Here is a 19,034-nt window from a genome sequence, read left to right on the forward strand (position 1 = left end):
ATATATATATATATATATATATATTTCCCATGAACTGTTGAAGACCAGCTGTACGTGTCCAAATGGCCCTCCAAAGGGTTGTACCAATTTGCACTCTCGCTGACAGGTCTGAGTGTTAATGTTCTCCATGGTTGCAATTTCAGTTGCTCTTTCTGGCCTACTCTCCCCTGTGCCTAGTGGACCGGATCAGTGTCGGCTCTCCAGGGAATCCATGCCCTCCTGGGCTATTCACATGACTCTGAGCACTGGAGAGGGTTCCATTCAGAGAGTGATTCGCTGTCTCACCGGGAGATCAAGGCAGGAAGCCACGGGCACGTGTGGTGCGTCCTTTGTTCAGAAGCTCCCGAGAGTGAGTCTCCCAGGGAGCAGAACAGTTTAGTCGGGGAGGGTGCCATCTGTGCTTACTAGAAAACGTTTTCAAACAAACACAAGAACACCTAGATCTGGGGAAGCCTGTGTGTGGTTCTGGGCTTGGCTGGGAGACCTTTTCAGGATCCTCTTATCGCTGGCACAAGGTAGGAAACCTTCCACGCAGCTCTGTCTTACAAGCCACGCTTTGGCTTTCTTAAATGCTTAAGCAAGAGAAACCGAGTGACACGATGAAGCATGTCCCCGGGGAGAAGGTCTCACTCTGTCTGCTCTCCCCCCACCTTGCAGAGAAGGATACAATGCCTGGAGGGACACATCCAAACCCACGGAAATCCTCACCAAGCTCTGCAAAGACAACAAGCTGGACGGACCCTACTTTTACCCTGGGAAAATAAAGATAGGAGGCCAGGTCTTTTCTGGAAAGACGGTCTTCACCGAGGAGGACACTGGTAAGTCCTCACAGCCTGCTCTGCTGACGTTGCTCTTCAGAAAATCCCGATGCTAGCCCGGTCTGTGACCAGGGGACGGTGGTTCATTCGATTGCAAAACAATGCATGGTCACAGTAGACAATACGGAGAAGTGGGAAGGATAATGAAAATGGGAATCACTCACAGCCCCAAAATTCAAGCTGGTAAATTTCCTTGCAGTGTGTGTGTGTGTGTGTGTGTATATGTATGTGTGTGTACATGCAATGTAATATGTAATATGTTGCATTGTTAAAGAATTGCATGTGTGTCATATATAGTTTTATACCCTGCTTTTTCTCTTTCTAATAGATTATGATTATTCTTCTTTGGGCTTTTAAATGGTTGCTGATGATATTCCATTTTGGGGCTATGCCATTTATTTATGTTGTACAGTTAAGGTTGCAATGAGCTTCCTTGTACATATTTGCACACTTCTGATATTTCTATGGTCTAGATCATAGAAGTAAAATTGTTGTGTCAGAAAGTAAGCACCAGGGCTGGTGCTGTGGCATAATGGGTAAAGCCACTGCCGCCTGCAGTGCCGGCATTCCATATGGGCACCGGTTCAAGTCTCAGCTGCTCTACTTCTGATCCAGCTTTCTGCTGTGGCCTGGGAAAACAGTGGAAAATGCACAAGTCCCTGGGCCCCTGAACCCACAAGGGAGACCTGGAGGAAGCTCCGGGCTCCTAGCTTCAGATCAACACAGCTCCAGCCATGTGGTCATCTGGGGACCAAACCAGTGGATGGAAGACTTCTCTTTCTCTCTCTGCTTCTGCCTCTCTCTAACACTGCCTTTCAAATAAATAAATGAATCTTAAAAAAGAAAATAAGCAATAACCATAAAATGAATATTTATTCTGCAACACAAGTAACTCGATAGAACCCAAATAACCCCTGTAATTATTATACCAACAACTCTCCTGTTTCAGTGCCCCAAAAATCCGAGAGAGACTTCTGTCAATTTGGGATGCGAAAAAAAAAAGCCACTTTATTTGATTAATGCAGAATTCTTGTGATATCAAGCCCATGTAGTCAATCCTTTTATTTTTTAAGATCTGATTATTTATTTGAGCGGTAGAATTACAGACAGAGAGAGAGACAGGTCTTCCATCTGTTGGTTCACTCCGCAAATGGCCACAATGGCTAGAGCTGGGCCGATCTAAACCAGGAGCCAGGAGCTTCCTCCAGGTCTCCCATGCAGGTGCAGGGGCCCAAGGACTTGACCCATCTTCTGTTGCTTCCCCAGGCCATAGCAGAGGCTGCATCAGAAGAGGAGCAGCCGGGACAAAAACCAGTGCCCATATAGGATGCTAGCGCTGCAGGTGGAGGTCTAGCCTACTATGCCACAGTGCTGGCCCCCATGTAGTCAATTCTTAAGAATTTCCTGTGTATGGCGATGCAAGAAGCCCAGTAAAGGACAGGAGGCAGATGTTTGTCACCATACTGGCCCCCACCCATTTGATACAAGATTGCCTTTTGAGATTGTCATTTCAACCCCAGGAACCTACCAAGGACTATTGCATGGAGTTATTGATGCTTGGTATATTAATGACATGCTGATGGATTTCTGTTGAAAAAAACAACTTTTTAAAGTACTATATTCTATTAATTTAGTTCCTTGGCCAGTATTCTATATGTCTTGGTTAAATAATTACTATGTTTTGCCACTTAAAATGAAATTATATTCATAAGAGCAGTTCCTGACTGATTAAACTTCATGACAAAGATTGTGTTCACTGATTGCTTGTTTATCCCCATCAGCTCCTTCTGATGAGAATTACTGCCACTGGGAGATTTCCTGTGCCCTGAAGCCAAGTTTAATTTTCCTGTATCAAATCTGGGCCACTCTAAGCTTTGTCAAGATTATATTCTTTGAACGGTCTTTGCCTCATTTTGGATTTTTTCCACCAGCAGGGTTTTTTGTTTTTGTTTTTTAATACAAAGGATGTTCTTTGGTAGAGCGGCAGAGCAGAGACCTTTTCCTATGAGCAGGTGCTGGTAGGAGGGAGATCACAGCAAAAATGAGGAGACAAAAGACCTCCATGAAGGTGTTGTGTCCATGTCACCCCCTTTCTTTTTTTAATAGAAAACTTTTATTTAATAATTATAAATTTCAAAAGTACAACTTTTAGATTATAGTGGTTCTTCCCCCATAACCACCCTCCCACTGGCAAACCATCCCATCTCCTGCTCCCTCTCCCATCCCATTCTTCATTAAGATTCATTTTTAAAGATTTTATTTATTTATTTGAGAGTTAGCGTTACAGACAGTGAGAGGGAGAGACAGAGAGAAAGGTCTTCCATCCTCTGATTCACTCCCCAAATGGCCGCAACAGCCGGAGCTGCGCCGATCCGAAGCCAGGAACCAACCAGGAGCTTTTTCCAGTCTCCCATGTGGGTACAGGGGCCCAAGGACTTGGGTCATCTTCCACTGCTTTCTCAGGCCATAGCAGAGAGCTAGATTGGAAGAGGAGCAGCCGGGACTAGAACCAGCTACCATATGGGTTGCCGGCGCCGCGGCTCACTAGGCTAATCCTCCGCCTAGCGGCGCCGGCACACCGGGTTCTAGTCCTGGTCGGAGCGCCGGATTCTGTCCCGGTTGCCCCTCTTCCAGGCCAGCTCTCTGCTGTGGCCAGGGAGTGCAGTGGAGGATGGCCCAAGTGCTTGGGCCCTGCACCCCATGGGAGACCAGGAGAAGCACCTGGCTCCTGCCTTTGGATCAGCGCGGTGCGCCAGCCGTAGCACGCTGGCCACAGCGGCCATTGGAGGGTGAACCAACAGCAAAAGGAAGACCTTTCTCTCTGTATCTCTCTCTCTCTGTCCACTCTGCCTGTCAAAAAACAAACAAAACAACAACAACAACAACAACAAAAACTAAAGGATTAACCTACTATGCCACAGCTCTGGCCCCAAGATACATTTTTAATTATCTTTATATACAGAAGATCAACTCTATATAAAGTAAAGATTTCAACAGTTTGCACCCACACAGACACACAAAGTATAAAGTACTGTTTGAGTACTAGTTCTACCATTAATTCTCATAGTACAGCACATTAAGGCAGAAGTCCTACATAGGGAGCAAATGCACAGTGACTCCTGTTGTTGATTCAACAATTGACACTCTTATTTATGATGTCAGTAATCACCCGAGGTTCTTGTCATGAGCTGCCAAGGCTATGGAAGCCTCTTGAGTTCACAAACTCCGACCTTATTTAGGCAGGGCCGTAATCAAAATTGAAGTTCTCTCCTCCCTTCAGAGCAAGATACCTCCTTCTTTGATGGTCCCTTCTTTCCACTGGGATCTCACTCACAGAGATCTTTCATTTGGGTCATTTTTTGCCACAGTGTCTTGGCTTTCCATGCCTGAAATACTCTCATGGGCTTTTTAGCCAGATCTAAATGCCTTAAGGGCTGATTCTGAGGCCAGAGTGCTGGTTAGAGCATTTGTCATTCTATGAGTCTGCTGTGTGACCTGCTTTCCATGTTGGATCATTCTCTCCTTTTTAATTCTATCAATTATTATTAGCAGACACTGGTCTTATTTATGTGATCCCTTTGACACTTAATCCTATCTTTATGATCAGTTCTGAACTTAAACTGATCACTTTAACTAGTAAGATGGCATTGGTACATGCCAACTTAATGGGATTTGAAGTCCCATGGCAAGTTTTTACCTTTACCCTTAGGTCACCCCCTTTTTTAGGACCTCCTGATTCCACAGGTCCTCTCACACTGTGATGTTAGCAAAGAGTTCTGAATTGCCAAAACAAAACCAAAGGCAAAAATAAAAACCCAACCCTCTCCTGTACTGTAAGCCAAGCCCATAATTCATACAGACTCTTAAAGAATCTGCTTCAGCAACTGAGTGGTGATCCTATTCCAGGACTCTGACTGCTCTTTGGTTTCTCTTATCAGCCCATCTCATTTCCCTCTCTCTAGAAACTTTCCATTCCTTTCCTCCATCCCCCAACTCTACTTCTGCTACTTTCTATTTTCCTTTTCCTTTTTCCCTTTTGCCAACTTTTCTCTTCCCCCATTCTTTGGCATATGCAGATGTATCTTTAGGGAAACATTTAAAATGCACCCGACAACCCTCACTGCCTCCTCATAGGAACACACACCTGACAAGTCTTTTGGTCTCTCTTCCTTGCAGATGAGACAGTGGAGTCCTATGAGCACCTGGCCCTCAAGGTTTTACATTCTTGGCAGGAAATTCCAGAGGTTGGGTGTAGATTGGTTCCTGAGCACATAGAAACTCGGCCGCTGTACCACAAGGACAAGCCAGGAATGGAGCAGGTAGTGGGTGAACTGGGTCTGGCCCTCCTGACTTTGTCCCTTAAAGTTAATTGTGTGTATCCTAGGGTAATGAGTTTCATCCAGGGACAGTTTTGACCTCTCCCAGGGAAATTCAGCAGCACCTAGTTGTCACAAGTGGGTGGGGTGCTACTGGCATCAAGAACCCACAGACCAGGGGTACTGCTAAACTAAATGTCCTCCCCCTCAAACTCACAAGTGCAACAGCATCAGGGATGCTGAAGCAGAGGAACCGCCATGGAACCAATGGTGGACTTAGTGCTTTTTTCTTTTTTTTTTTTTATTTTTTTTATTTTTTTATTTTTTTTTATCTTTTATTTAATGAATATAAATTTCCAAAGTACGTCTCATGGGTTACAATGGCTTTCCCCCCCATACCGTCCCTCCCACCCACCACCCTCCCCTTTCCCACTCCCTCTCCCCTTCCATTCACATCAAGATTCATTTTCGATTATCTTAGTATACAGAAGATCAGCTTAGTATACCTTAAGTAATGTACACTAAACTGATCTTCTGTTAAAAAAAAAAAAAAAGAAAAGAAAAGAAACTATCAATTCCCAACTTGACTCTCACTGGGATTAAACATGACAATAGGTCTGATCTGATTTCATCATCATTTAAAAAAAAATCATCTATTATTTTTCACTTTATGTTTCTGTGTGGGAACAAACTGTTGAAATCCTTACTTAAGTGCTTTTTTCTTTTTAATGACTTATCAAGCTCTTTTGAAGGAATCCTGACTTGAGAAATTTCAAAACCCATCGGATGTGCCCAAGTGTTTGTCTCTGTCTCTCTCTCTCCCCTCCCTCCCTCTCCTTCCTCTCTCTCTCTGTCTCTCTGTCTCTCTGTCTCTCTCTCACACACACACACACACACTTTTCCCAGAGAAGCATCATTGGTGGCTTACCTTGAAGAACGCACAAGAAGATACTGCAGGTAAAAAAAATACAGATCTGGGTTAAGAGTCAGAAGAGAAGAGACGATCAGCTTGAATAAGAACCTTCCGTGTATGAAGCCCTTACATAAATTATCTCACCTTTTTGGGTGACCATAAAATTGTTAACTCACACTGGGGCAATTTTAAGAGTGAATGAGGGTACTATTAATAATCAAGCCACAAGGCAAGTGTTTGGTGTAGCAGTTAAGATGCCACTTGGGATACCCACATCCCACATCTGAGTACCTGGTTTGAATCCCAGCTCTGCTTCTGACCCAGTTTTCTGCTAATGCACAGTCTTGGAAATGACGGATGATGGCTCAAGTACTTTGTTTCCTGCCACGCATATGGGAGACCTCAATGGAGTTTCTGACTCTTGACTTTGGCTTTGTTCATTCCTGGCTGTCATAGGCATTTGAGCAGTGAACCAGCAGAGCAGCAGATGGAAGAGAGAGAGAGAGAGAGAGAGAGAGAGAGAGAGAGAGAGATATTTGAAAGATATGCATGAATAGATATATATGTCTTTTAAACAAAATGAACATAAATAAGTAAAAATATTAAACATAATAATCAAACTAGTACCAGAAATATACACTAAGATTTTCCTGGACAAGTGGATTACCTCACTTGTATTCCTTAATACAGTTTTATGATAGGCTTATCATGACCTTATTTGAAAATGAGGAAATTGAGTTTTAGGGAGTTTAAGTGTCATGTTCAAAGTTACTCAGCTGGTAAGTAGCAGAGATGGGATTTAACACAGTTTGAGTCCTGAGCTCATGCTCTGTCCACACTCTGGGCTGAGTGTTGTCCCAGCACTGGACTTACTCATTGTGTAACTTGGATATTATAATAGGGTAGGAAAATCCACCCTGCCATCCTAGTGATATGGGATAGAGACAAGAATGGCAGAACTAGAAGCTATGGTTTCCTGAAATTAACTACCACATGTTTGAAATCTTTTGGGATCCCTCATTTTTCCCATCAGATGTGACATTTTGATTGAGTGAATATTGATGTATCTTTAAAGGATAAATCATACTGTATTTTCCTTAGGTCTCTTTTTTTTCTTGCCAAGTGCTGAATCCTTGTTCACATTGTCCTTCCTCTGAAAAACCTTTTTCTCCCTAATCAGAGTTCCTCCTTCACTGAAATCCTACCTATTCTTCACCCTCTGTTAGAAGCTCTATTTCCTTCTTACAGAATTTCTCCTGACCATCTAGTCCCATCAGCTACTCTCCTTCTTGCCTAAGCTAATGTGGTATCTAGAATATTTTCAAAAGAGCTGAGCATGGGATCCACCAGGCTTTTCTTTTTTTAAAAAACTTTTATTTAGTAAATATAAATTTCCAAAGTACAGTTTATGGATTACAATGGCTTTCCCCCCACCCATAACTTCCCTCCCACCCACAACCCTCCCATCTCTGCTCCCTCTCCCATTCCATTCACATCAAGATTCATTTTCAATTATCTTTATATATAGAAGATCAATTTAGTATATATTAAGTAAAGATTTCATCAGTTTGCACCCACACAGAACACAAAGTATAAAATACTGTTTCAGTACTAGTTATAGCATTACTTCACATTGAACAACACATTAAGGACAGAGATCCTACATGAGGAGTAAGTGCACAGTGACTCCTGTTTAAAAATTTTTCACTCTTGTTTATGGCGTCAGTAATCTCTCTAGGTTCTAGTCATGAGTTGCCAAGGCTATGGAAGCCTTTTGAGTTCGCCGACTCTGATCATATTTATACAAGGTCATAGTCAAAGTGGAAGTTCTCTCCTCCCTTCAGAGAAAGGTACCTCCTTCTTTGATGGCCCGTTCTCCCGTTCTTTCTACTGGGATTTCACTCACAGAGATTTTTCATTTAGGTCCTTTTTTTCTTTTCTTTTCTTTTCTTTTCTTTTCTTTTCTTTTCTTTTTTTTTTTTTTACCAGAATGTCTTGGCTTTCCATGCCTAAAATACTCTCATGGGCTCTTCAGCCAGATCTGAATGCCTTAAGGCCAGAGTTCTGTTTAGGACATCTGCCATTCTATGAGTCTGCTGTGTATCCCCCTTCCCATGTTGGATCATTCTCTCCCTTTTTGATTCTATCAGTTAGTATTAGCACACACTAGTCTTGTTTATGTGATCCCTTTGACTCTTAGACCTATCAGTGTGATCAATTGTGAACTGAAATTGATCACTTGGACTAGTAAGATGGCATTGGTACATGCAACCTTGATGGGATTGTATTGGAATCCCCATTTTGGGCAAGTCCAATTAAGCATGTCCCAGATTGTACATCTCCAAATCCCTTGAAGCAGGGTAAATTTCAGCCACTAGATCATCACTGAAGTTCAGATGGTCTTCTTCACCTTTCTACACCTTTTTTTTTTTTTTTTTGACAGGCAGAGTGGACAGTGAGAGAGAGAGATAGAGAGAAAGGTCTTCCTTTTCCATTGGTTCACCCCTAATGGCCGCTGTGGCCAGTGCACCATGCTGATCTGAAGCCAGGAGCCAGGTGCTTCTCCTGGTCTCCCATGCGGGTGCAGGGCCCAAGCACTTGGGCCATCCTCCACTGCACTCCCGGGCCACAGCAGAGAGCTTGTCTGGAAGAGGAGCAACCGGGACAGAATCCGGCACCCCGACCGGGACTAGAACCCGGTGTGCCGGTGCCGCAGGTGGAGGATTAGCCCATTGAGCCGCGGCGCCAGCCTACACCTTTGTTTCTTCAAATATGTAACAGAAGAGTGGTTGGAGTTAGCATTGGTGAGATAATGGATGTTAAGGTACATTTGAAGCAATGAAGGATAATACTTCTGGCAAATAGTATTGTTACCTTTTAATTCTTAAGAATTTGTAGAAAGAGCAGAGTTTCCAGAAGTAACAGACAAGGGTTGAATACAGACTCTACTAGATATTTTGTGTAAGCAAGGGTAAAATGTATTCTTGTCTGCCAGTGGAAATAACATCTACCCAGAAGGGAGAAGAGTTTATAATGTGTATCAAGTACAAAGCATTGTGTCTACCATATGGCAGATGCTCAGTGAGGGTTTACTCGTTGCTTTGACTAAATCCTAATAAAAATGAAAGTCCTTTGTCAGCAGGTATCCTACACATGTGTAAAGGTACCAAGGTATACCTAATATCCATTTTTGGTAGAAGGATCTTTTAAAATAATGAATAGTTAACTTTGCATGTCCCTCTTCCTACCTGAACTCTCTCTTAAAGCTCAAGGAGGTCTTCTTTTGTTAACAAGGGCCGTCTGCAGATGTGGGTGGACATGTTTCCCAAGGATATGCCTCCACCTGGACCTCCTGTTGATATTTCACCTCGGAAACCCAAAGGGTGAGTCAGCTGCACCCCATCTTTAGGGGACGAGAGCATGGTAGCAGACAAGAGCCTCCTGTTCAATCTGGTGTCTGTAAGGTTCCTTGATTTCCACCTGGCCAGTTCCAGCAGGGAGTAGATGGCAGTGGTGGTGGTTGAAGTGGTGGCCCCATCTTATGACAGGGGCTTCTGAGTTTCAAGTTTCTCGGCTGAAAAATGCTGGTTGATGGAAGAAAGATCTTCCTTAAGCAAATAACGCCTGTGTTGATTACAAGGTCCTTGTCTGAATTTTGCTTCTGATGGAACCAAAAATTTGTTGATATTTTTCTGAATGTATAAAATTATAGAATGTTGTAGATCAAAAGCAATTCTAGAAGCACATGGACAGCAGATGACTCAGCTTCAAGATCGTCAATCAAATGCTGTCCTCTTCACCCCAGGTATGAATTGAGAGTGATCATCTGGAACACGGAGGACGTCATTCTAGAGGATGAGAACATTTTCACAGGCCAAAAATCAAGTGACATTTATGTGAAAGGGTAAAGTCATCAACAACCGCCCCCCTTCCCTCACCCTTCTCACTGCTTTAATCTCTAGCCAGGTCTATGCCTTATGGAAGATACTACACCCACATCCCACAGAAGAAGCCTGTGTTACTCACTTTGTCAGATAAGGCCACTTTATTTGTTCAAACATTTGTCTGGTTATTTTGCTAAGAATTATCCCTATGGAAATATTTTTCATGAGGAAATCTTATTATATAAACATCTTTCAGTTAAATGTTGGATAACTAAACTTTATGAAGTGACATTCAGAATATATCCAGCTTTAAACTGAAAGCAGCAGAGATGTTTCACTGTTCATGAAAGACTGACCTGTTTAGCAGATTTTAAGACTTAATACAAAACTTGAAATTTATACCTTCCCGTTTGTTAGTGCTACTGATAACAACATCAACAACAACAAAGATACCAATCTAAGATGCAGGGAATGAAGTACTTTCTATCTTTCTCTTACATCTTGGCTCTGCTTCCTTTTAGACCCTAGTCAAGGAGGGGAATAAGTTGGTGAAGAATCAGAAGCAAAAGTGATTTAAATCTTCACCCTCAACTAAAACTCATCTCAGAAGCAGCAAACTCATTCTAGCCTCATGCTAATATCACTTTGCCTTTCCAAAGCGAGAAACATCCTACCATCAGAATGCACTTTACCAATGCATTTGGTAGTCAAAGCATGTCTGATTGTTCAAATTTTTTTGTTTTTTCAGGACAAGCATATAAGAGCAACTTAAATTATTACAAAGTAAGGGCATTAGAAGTAGCATGACCCCACATAAACATAAACTTTTTTTTAAAAGTAGAATTAAGATCCACTGAAATTGCTTTCTAATCATCAGTTCAGGAGAGATTAATGTGTCCTATAAAAAGGTATTTTACCATGGATTGCAACATGGAGGGATTTTGGAAGAGTTCAAGCTGAGACTTCCAGAACTCTGGCCCATTAAAATGTATTGAAAGAGATGTTTATTCGCTCTCTTCATTTCCCTCCCCCCATTCACTTCTCTTCCAGCTCCAATCTGGCTTTCCTTCCAATACTCCACCAAAGCAGGTCTCACTAAGGTTCCTGTGTTCTCCAGATTGCTACATCTTTTTTTCCCATTATTTCTCATATTGTTGACCCCTAAGGAATATTTGACATAGTTAACTATGCCTTCTTTTTTGAAAAGTCCTTGCTTTAGCTTTGCAGGACATACTCCTGGTTTTCTCCTCCCGTCTTGCTCACGTCTCAGTGTCCGTTGAGAGCTCCTTTCCCTCCACGGTGCAGTTCAGCAGCTCATAACCTTGTCCTGGGCTATCTCCTCATCTCACACTTCTTGTCTTGCTTGCTGACATTTTCATCTATTCCACTTGAATAAAGTGGTTCAGATAATCAGTGGCATTAGTTGCCCTCTTTCAGGCTCCATTCTTGACAACTCCTATCCCAGTGTGTTTATCTACTTAGATTGCTCAAAAACAATACCTCCTACTCAACAAGTCTAAAACCACAGTGATGATCTTAATCCCCAAGACTGTTTCTTCCTTATCATTCCTGATCTCAGGCATCATCATCCATTCACTGTTGGGAGCCTCTATAGAACCTTTGCTTGTGGATTCCCTTATTTCTGATGTGCCACCAAATGTTACCCATTTTACCTCCCAGAGTTATCAGCACCATCCTTTTCCCCTATCCCCCCCACACCTCCTCCTTAGTATTTTCCTCCATCACCTCATGCTCACACCCTTGCAACACCAATATTCTCTGCACTGGCCTCTCTGCAGTCACTCCTCCCTGCCAGTGATTTGGTCTCTAGTTTTAAGCATGAGTTATCTTTTCTAAACACAATCTAATCATGTCCATTCTGTGCTTAAAACCCTACAGTGACATCCCATCTCTCTAGACAGAGATCTCAGTTCCTAAGATGTCCTAATCTATCCCGTATGACTAGCCCGTGCCTACCTCTCCAGCCTCATCTCATACTATACTCCCCCTTGCTCTCTAATTACACTAAGCCTTCTTAGAGTTCCACCACAGGACTGTTCTTCCACAGGACTTCTGTACAGCTCTCTCTGATGACTTCTGCATCCCACTCATATTCCTCCACTCTTTTCCCTTATGACTATACTTCCATGAATCAAGGGCCATCTCTGCTCCCCAACATTTCCCTAGCACCTAGCCTTCTCTTTGCCTTGAGAGAGAGAGAGAGAGAGAGAAAGAGAGAACCATTTTTAGGCTACATAATTGGGCCTATACCCTGAGTGGTACCACTTGCATGTGATAAGAAGAGTCTTCACTCTTCAGTCTCCTGCCTAAGGGAAGAAAGGTGTCTGTTTTCAGAAAGCAAGGGGTATGGATTACCAATTAGTTTGAATAAAAAGTACCTATTTTTTTTTCAGTAATCAGTCCAACATAAAGTACTAGGGAACCATGTATTAATTATGGCATATATTATACTGAAGATGGAGGAGGAAGATAAAATGATACTAGGAAGCTAGAGCATTACAGATAATTTAGAAAACACAAAGGATTGTGCAGATGTTATATCTTAAATGCAGAGAGCCTAAACAACTTGTCTATGACTGTACAATTAATAAAGAAAAGAGCCAGACTGGAGTCCAGGTGAGAGGATGGGCAGCCCCCACCCCCCAACCATGCCACACTGATGCAGATCTGCTGGGCTTTTGAAGCCTGAAACTAGAGAGGAGGGAGCAATTCCAGACCTGACAGCACAGATCTAAACCAGCCCAATTTCACAAACCTCAGTATAGTGGGTCCTCTTGTTCTAAGGCTCAGGAACAGAGGTAGCAACCCTTACAAAGAAGGCTCCAAGGGAGGCAAGGATTCAGGTTACTCTTTCACTTCCTGCTTCTGGAATTTTCTGTCTCGATTGTGGAGACTTCAGGTCTGGAGACTCTTCCCTACCCTGCCTCGAAATGAAGTCTTATTTCTGATTCAGACTTCCTGGCCCCTATTTTCCTCTTTCATATGAAAATGAACACTTCCATCTGAAGCTAATTATGCAATTTTAAAACTCTGAGCTGTGACCACATTGAAAGAAGCTCAGTTACTCTTGATTATACCGATGCCTGCATTATGTGCTCTGAGCGGTTAAGTTTGTCTGCATCTTTCCTCAGGTGGATAAAGGGTTTGGAAGACGACAAGCAGGAGACAGACGTGCATTACAATTCCCTGACTGGGGAGGGCAACTTCAACTGGCGCTTCCTGTTCCCCTTTCAGTATCTCCCCGCTGAGAAGCAAATGGTCATTACCAAGAGGGAGAACATCTTTTCCTTGGAGAAGATGGAGTGCAAGACCCCAGCTGTGCTGGTGCTCCAGGTTTGGGATTTTGAAAGGCTGTCCTCAGATGACTTCCTGGGTAAGCCAGCAGCTTCGTCAGATACACGTTATGGTTAAGGATCTGTCTAGCTTTAGTGGAGGTTGGCCTGATTTAGTGACAAAGAAATAATTCTGGAGTTAGTTATGACAGGAAAATTTTAGAAACAGCCCATATAGCTATCAAGAAGGGGCTGACTTAATCAGCTGTAGAGCATCCACGTGGTAGCAGATGTAAGCTGATCTTGGCTCTGTCAATAAGAAGCTGTTGAACTCTGAGCCAAGTAGAGGTCTACTGTGTGCCTCAATTTCCCTCTGTTGTACAATGAGGATGATAATATCACATACTTTCAAGGATGATGGAGTTGTAAACATGGTAGTACAATTAGACCACAAACAACAGTGCCTCACACATAGTAGCATTCAGTAAGGGGTAACCCTGTGGCCACTACCAAAACTGGAATATTTAATAAGTTAAGAGTTGTGAGTGGTGCATTAGGTGAAAAATGAGTGGAAAAATCTCATTTCTGCAAAAATATGTTTATATGTATAAGAGAAAGAGAAAGTTCTAGATATAAAAGAGAGGGAGAGGGAGGGAGAGAAAGAGAGAGAGAGAATATGTAGAGCCACAGTCAACTTTTGGGGATGGTATTATGAAAATTTTTTTCCATTCCTATTCCTATTGTTTTGTTTGAATGCACACTCTAAATTTTTCACATTTAACAGCAATTACTTTGGTAATAGTAACAAGCTGTCAAAGAGAAATGCATGAGAAGTACCCTCTCATGGCAGTATCATGCACTGCTTTACATTTGCTCCTTAAGAAAACATTGTCAAGAACCCACTTGGGCTCATTATCTGCCCTGCAGAGTGGGCATAAAGGCAGGAAGATTTATTGCCTGGCATGGAAGAGGAAGGTGAGAGAGAGGGAAGAAGGCTCACAGAGGTGGCCAGCGCTGAGACAGGAGAAAGCTGAGGAGCATAACCCAGAGTGGGAGCTGCACTCCAGGCACAGAGAAGGCACCCAGCAGTGAAGACGCCCAAAACTGAAGCTTGCCAGTTAACTGTGGTAGCTGTGCCCTTGTCTCCCACCTGCTACCACTTATCCCTCCTTGGGTAGCATCAAACATGCCTAGGTCTCATTTGCATTTCCAATCCTGAGCAAGCAGTTATGATCCAGTGTGATGCTGACTGAAGGACTAGTGGTGAGCGGGAGAAGAGGTGAACGGGTAAAGGCAGGTGGTGTTTGAAAAGCCCTTCCATGACTCTGAAATGCCCTTCCCAATCGGTTATGGGCCTCTCTCCGTAGGCTCCTTGGAACTGAACCTCAACAGTTTCCCTCGGGCAGCCAAATCTGCCAAAGCCTGTGAGCTCACCAAGTTTGAAAACGCGAGTGAGGACAGCAAGATCTCCATATTCCAGCAGAAGCGTGTTCGTGGCTGGTGGCCTTTTGCTAAAAGCAAAGAACTCACAGTAAGTGACAGCTGTTGGGGGTGGGATGGGGGTGGGGGAGCCAGGGGACATCATGCTCTCTAAATGAGTCATTTCGTGAACTTCAAGCTAAGTGCTTTGAAGTGACATAGAGCCCTTTAAGCAGACGTTCCGCTGAGAGGTAAGAATTTTTAAAGCTTTACAAATGCATTAAGCTTTCCATATTTCAGCATACTTGATTTAATAGTTATCTCTGTGAGGTGGTTTTCTATCATTTTGGCCTGAACTTGTGCCCCTGGCATTAATTTTTTTTTCAACATTGCTTGAAATTTTGCATCAAGTCCCAACTAATGTACAATTTTAATGTCGCTAACTTATTCCTTCACCCTCAAATGTGAGACTCAATTTAAAACGTAATCTATCCTTTTAAAACTCCCTCCAGAGGGTCAAAGGAAGAGGCAGTTACATCTTTCTCAGCTTCACCTACGCGGTCCACACAAGTGCAGCATGCATTGCACGAACTGCTAGCCTTTCACAGACACAAAGGGGCTTTTCAAAAGGTTCATGGAAAATGACCACCGTTTAATTAAAGTTGCTATGACCATTCGGAAGCCCTCTCTTCTTGGGAAGAAAGTTCTTCTTCCCTTAGGTTCGGTCTCCTCGCGGCTCCTCTGCAACAGGAGAGGGTGCGTCTATGTTACAGAGAGGTTGAGGAGAGGCGCCGAGACTGTGCAGCCGGGATCTTCTGCTGGCTTCTCTCCCTTCTCTCGGGTCCCAGTGGGGGTGAGGCAGGGATTCCCCTGTTCCTCATGGGTATATAGAAGCTGCTGGAATGACCCCATGGTGTCTGCTTGTATCCTGTTTCCTGGGAGGTTTTCTCTTCCCTCCATTTTCAATTTTCAGCCCTCTGGTGGGTGAGACTAAGGGAAGAGACTGAGGCTCTGGCCAGGACCATTTTCCCAGGTCCTGCAAATGGTTCACGAAGGCTTACTGCATGTCAGCTTCTGGGCGTGGATCTGGACTTCAGGCTTAGCCGGTGACAGAGGCTCAATCAGTATCTGTCAGATGAATAAATGAAGTTGGAATTGAATGATTTATGGCCTCTACCTTCAACCAGCTCAGAGGCCCATGAGAGGGAGAATGACATCCACAATCTAGTCTAGCAGCAAATAATCAAAGTGCAAAACTCCGGGGAGGGACATGGGAGGGAGGGACCGAATTCTCTTTGAGGGAGCTGAGGGGTCAAGCAGAAGAGGTCACAGATTTTTCAAGAGCAAAGGACAAGGAAGGGCATTTTCTGGGTGAAGAAGACGCTGCTGTCTGCTGTGGTGGAAGAAACGTGATGGACACTGGCCGAGGCGCAGAGCAGTCCCATGCAGGAGGACCGCTCCCGCACCGGGCAGGACCATCAGCCTGTGGCAAGAGGTCAGCTGAGAAATGGGAGCCCAGAAGGCCAGAAACCCTAATTCTCATCTCATGACATAATTCTGGTTTCCGTCAACTAGTCAGCAGAAATGATGTAAGCATGGTTATATAATATCAGTCATCAAGGCAGGTGCTTTTGATTAAATTAGAGACAGACATTTAGCCTAGCAGTTAAGATGCCCACAGTCCATCATGGAGTACATGGGTTTGGTTCCCACAACTGGCTCCTGATTCCAGCTTCTTGCTAACGGGAACCTTGGGAGGCAACAGGTGATGGCTCAAGCAATTGTGATCTTGCTACCCACACTGGAGACCTGGATTGAGTTCTTGGCTCCTGGGTTTTGCCTGGCCAGTTGGCGTTTGCAGAGTAATCCCGTGCAAGGGAGCACCCTCTCCCTCCCCCCCACCCCCCACCTTCATCTCTCTGCCTCTTAAATAAATAAATAAATTTCTTTTTTAGTTCAAATAATTTTTTTGCCTTTTTTACTGGTAATGGTATAAAATGTACAGAAACATGACATAGGCCCTACCATCAAAGAGATTCTCTGGTTTCCTTCCTGAGTGCAGCATTCACATAGGAAGTGTTCAGTAGGCTTTTTTTTTTTTTTTTTTGAAAATGAACACATCAACACACAGTGACTTACATGGTTATCGAAGTGTCACTTTAGAAAGTAGAGAGCAAGGGGTCAGTGCTGTGACGTAGCAGGATAAGCCTCCACCTGCAGTGCTGGCAACCTGTATGGGGGCTGGATGTCCCACCTGCTCTTCCTCCAATCCAGCTCTCTGCTTATGACCTGGGAAAGCAATGAAAGATGGCCTAAGTGCTTGGACCCCTACACCTACGTAGGAGACATGGAAGAATCTCCTGGCTCTTGGCTTCAGACTTGCTCAGCTCCGGCCATTGCAGCCATATGGGGAGTAAACCAGCAGATGGAAGACCTCTCTTTCTCTGTCTTTCCCTCTCTTTGTAACTCTTCCTCTCAAGTAAACAAATACTTTTTTTTATTTTTTTTTATTTGACAGATAGAGTTAGACACGTGAGAGAGAGAGAGACAGAGAGAAGGGTCTTCCTGCTGTTGGTTTACCCCCGAAATGGCCACTACGGCCGGAGTGACGCTGATCTGAAGCCAGGAGCCAGGTGCTTCCTCCTGCTCTCCCATGCGGGTGCAGGGGCCCAAACACTTGGGCCATTCTCTACTGCCTTCCCGGGCCACAGCAGAGAGCTGAACTGGAAGAGGAGCAGCCAGAACTAGAACCTGACACCCATAAGGGATGCTGGTGCCGTAGGCAGAGGATTAACCAAGTGAGCCACAGCACTGCCCGCCCCCCTTTTTTTAAGTAGAAAGCAAGGTTGTAAAGACATGGGAAAGTAGGCAGGAAGACTTTAGTGGAAGGAAGATCAGAGGATTTGGGTGGATTGTCTTGGGACATGGTGGAAAACACATGAAGGCATTTTTGGGCTGTTCTGATCTGTCTTCCTAGACTGGAGTGAGACCCATAGAAACACTTGAGTTTATAATCCTGTGTGAGATATCCTTGTCTGTCCACTCAAAGGATAGGCTCAGACATGGGAAGTGCAGTGAAAACAAGGCTGAATGAATGGCTTTGCCAGATCGGGTGTCTGACAGGCAGACACACACAGTACAATTACAGCAAGCAATTTATCCCTAGCATGCAGGTCCTTCCCCCGTTTCCTGACTGACTGAGTACTACGGGATTACAATCTTCCCAGACATTGCTGAAAATTTATTATCTCCATTTGTTTAAGTTTTGCTGTATTAACCACCCGTAATGTTCTAGTTGCTCAATACCCGATTTGCTTTGGGACTTTCTAAGTATAAGCACTTTGTGGCTGGTAACCTAGCTTTCTACATATCTGCGAGCTGTTATGCCAGCTAGTAGTAATTTTCTACACACATTTGTTCACCTTATCTTGAAAATGAACCAAATGTCTTTACTCCTCACAATCCTAATCCTACCATAATAGTAGTGATTTTCATGATCTTTGTCCTGTCTGTACTGATACCCTGTCCCTGCATTGCCAAAGCCTGGGTATGTCAGGTTGTTACAGCAATTTGAATTCATTTATCTTTTTTTTTTTTTTCTGTGATGGCTGGACCATAAAGGAGACATTCATGTGGGAAATTTGCTTTCTGGGTTGATTGATTCAATGCAGAGTGTCTCTCTTTGGCTTTGGAGAGTTCTTGGATCTCCTCTGTCCTGGGTGCCCTGGAGGGAGGTCTGGCAGACATGGTGGCAGTGAGCTGCCTCCTGCGTGAGGATGTGCACACTTTTGAATAATTCTGGATTCTACAGAGGACTTGAGGACTTCTGAGCATCAGAAAACACGTTTGGGTTAAAAGCTTCACAGACTTTCTGGAGCAGCCCAGGGAGTGTGATGGGTAATAATGGAAGGGAGGATGGTAGTTTAGATGGACCCAGGGCAGGAGGTTCACAGTGGTTCAAGGTCACTTGGGTTCAAAGCCTGGCTCCATTATTTACCAAGTGTATCACCTTAGGCAATTTTACTTCCCTGAGCCCTAGCTTCCTTACCTGTGAAAACAGAAAATGTCACTTCACAGACACTTAAATGAGATGGAGTCTGTGGGTATAGAACATATTTAGTGTTCAGTAAATGTCAGAATTTGGCTTAAACTACTGCTCAGCAACAAAGCATTTCCTCCATTCCCAGGTCCCACCTCCTTGAGAAACATGCCTTAAAACTGAAGTTTCTCTCTTTCTCTCTCTCTTTTTTTTTTTTTTTTTTTTTTTGACAGGCAGAGTGGATAGTGAGAGAGACAGAGAGAAAGGTCTTCCTTTTTGCCGTTGGTTCACCCTCCAATGGCCGCCACGGCTGGCGTGCTGCAGCCAGCACATTGCGCTGATCTGAAGGCAG

The 19,034-nt window shown here is 43.8% G+C and overlaps 1 protein-coding gene across 2 annotated transcripts in view; it reads left to right on the forward strand.

The window, feature by feature from the left end:
• FER1L6 (fer-1 like family member 6) overlaps window positions 1–19,034 on the forward strand; it is a 195,585-nt gene that overhangs the window by 158,471 nt on the left and 18,080 nt on the right. For both annotated transcript variants that reach the window (XM_002710764.5, XM_070075467.1), the window contains 6 exons: window positions 658–818; window positions 4,995–5,137; window positions 9,342–9,430; window positions 9,853–9,951; window positions 13,084–13,325; window positions 14,592–14,755. In XM_002710764.5, coding sequence (XP_002710810.3) covers window positions 658–818; window positions 4,995–5,137; window positions 9,342–9,430; window positions 9,853–9,951; window positions 13,084–13,325; window positions 14,592–14,755 — 898 coding nt within the window. The remainder of the gene's footprint in view (window positions 1–657; window positions 819–4,994; window positions 5,138–9,341; window positions 9,431–9,852; window positions 9,952–13,083; window positions 13,326–14,591; window positions 14,756–19,034) is intronic.

This window comes from Oryctolagus cuniculus, chromosome 6 (assembly GCF_964237555.1).
Source record: "Oryctolagus cuniculus chromosome 6, mOryCun1.1, whole genome shotgun sequence".
In the NCBI taxonomy this organism is placed as follows: domain Eukaryota; kingdom Metazoa; phylum Chordata; class Mammalia; order Lagomorpha; family Leporidae; genus Oryctolagus; species Oryctolagus cuniculus.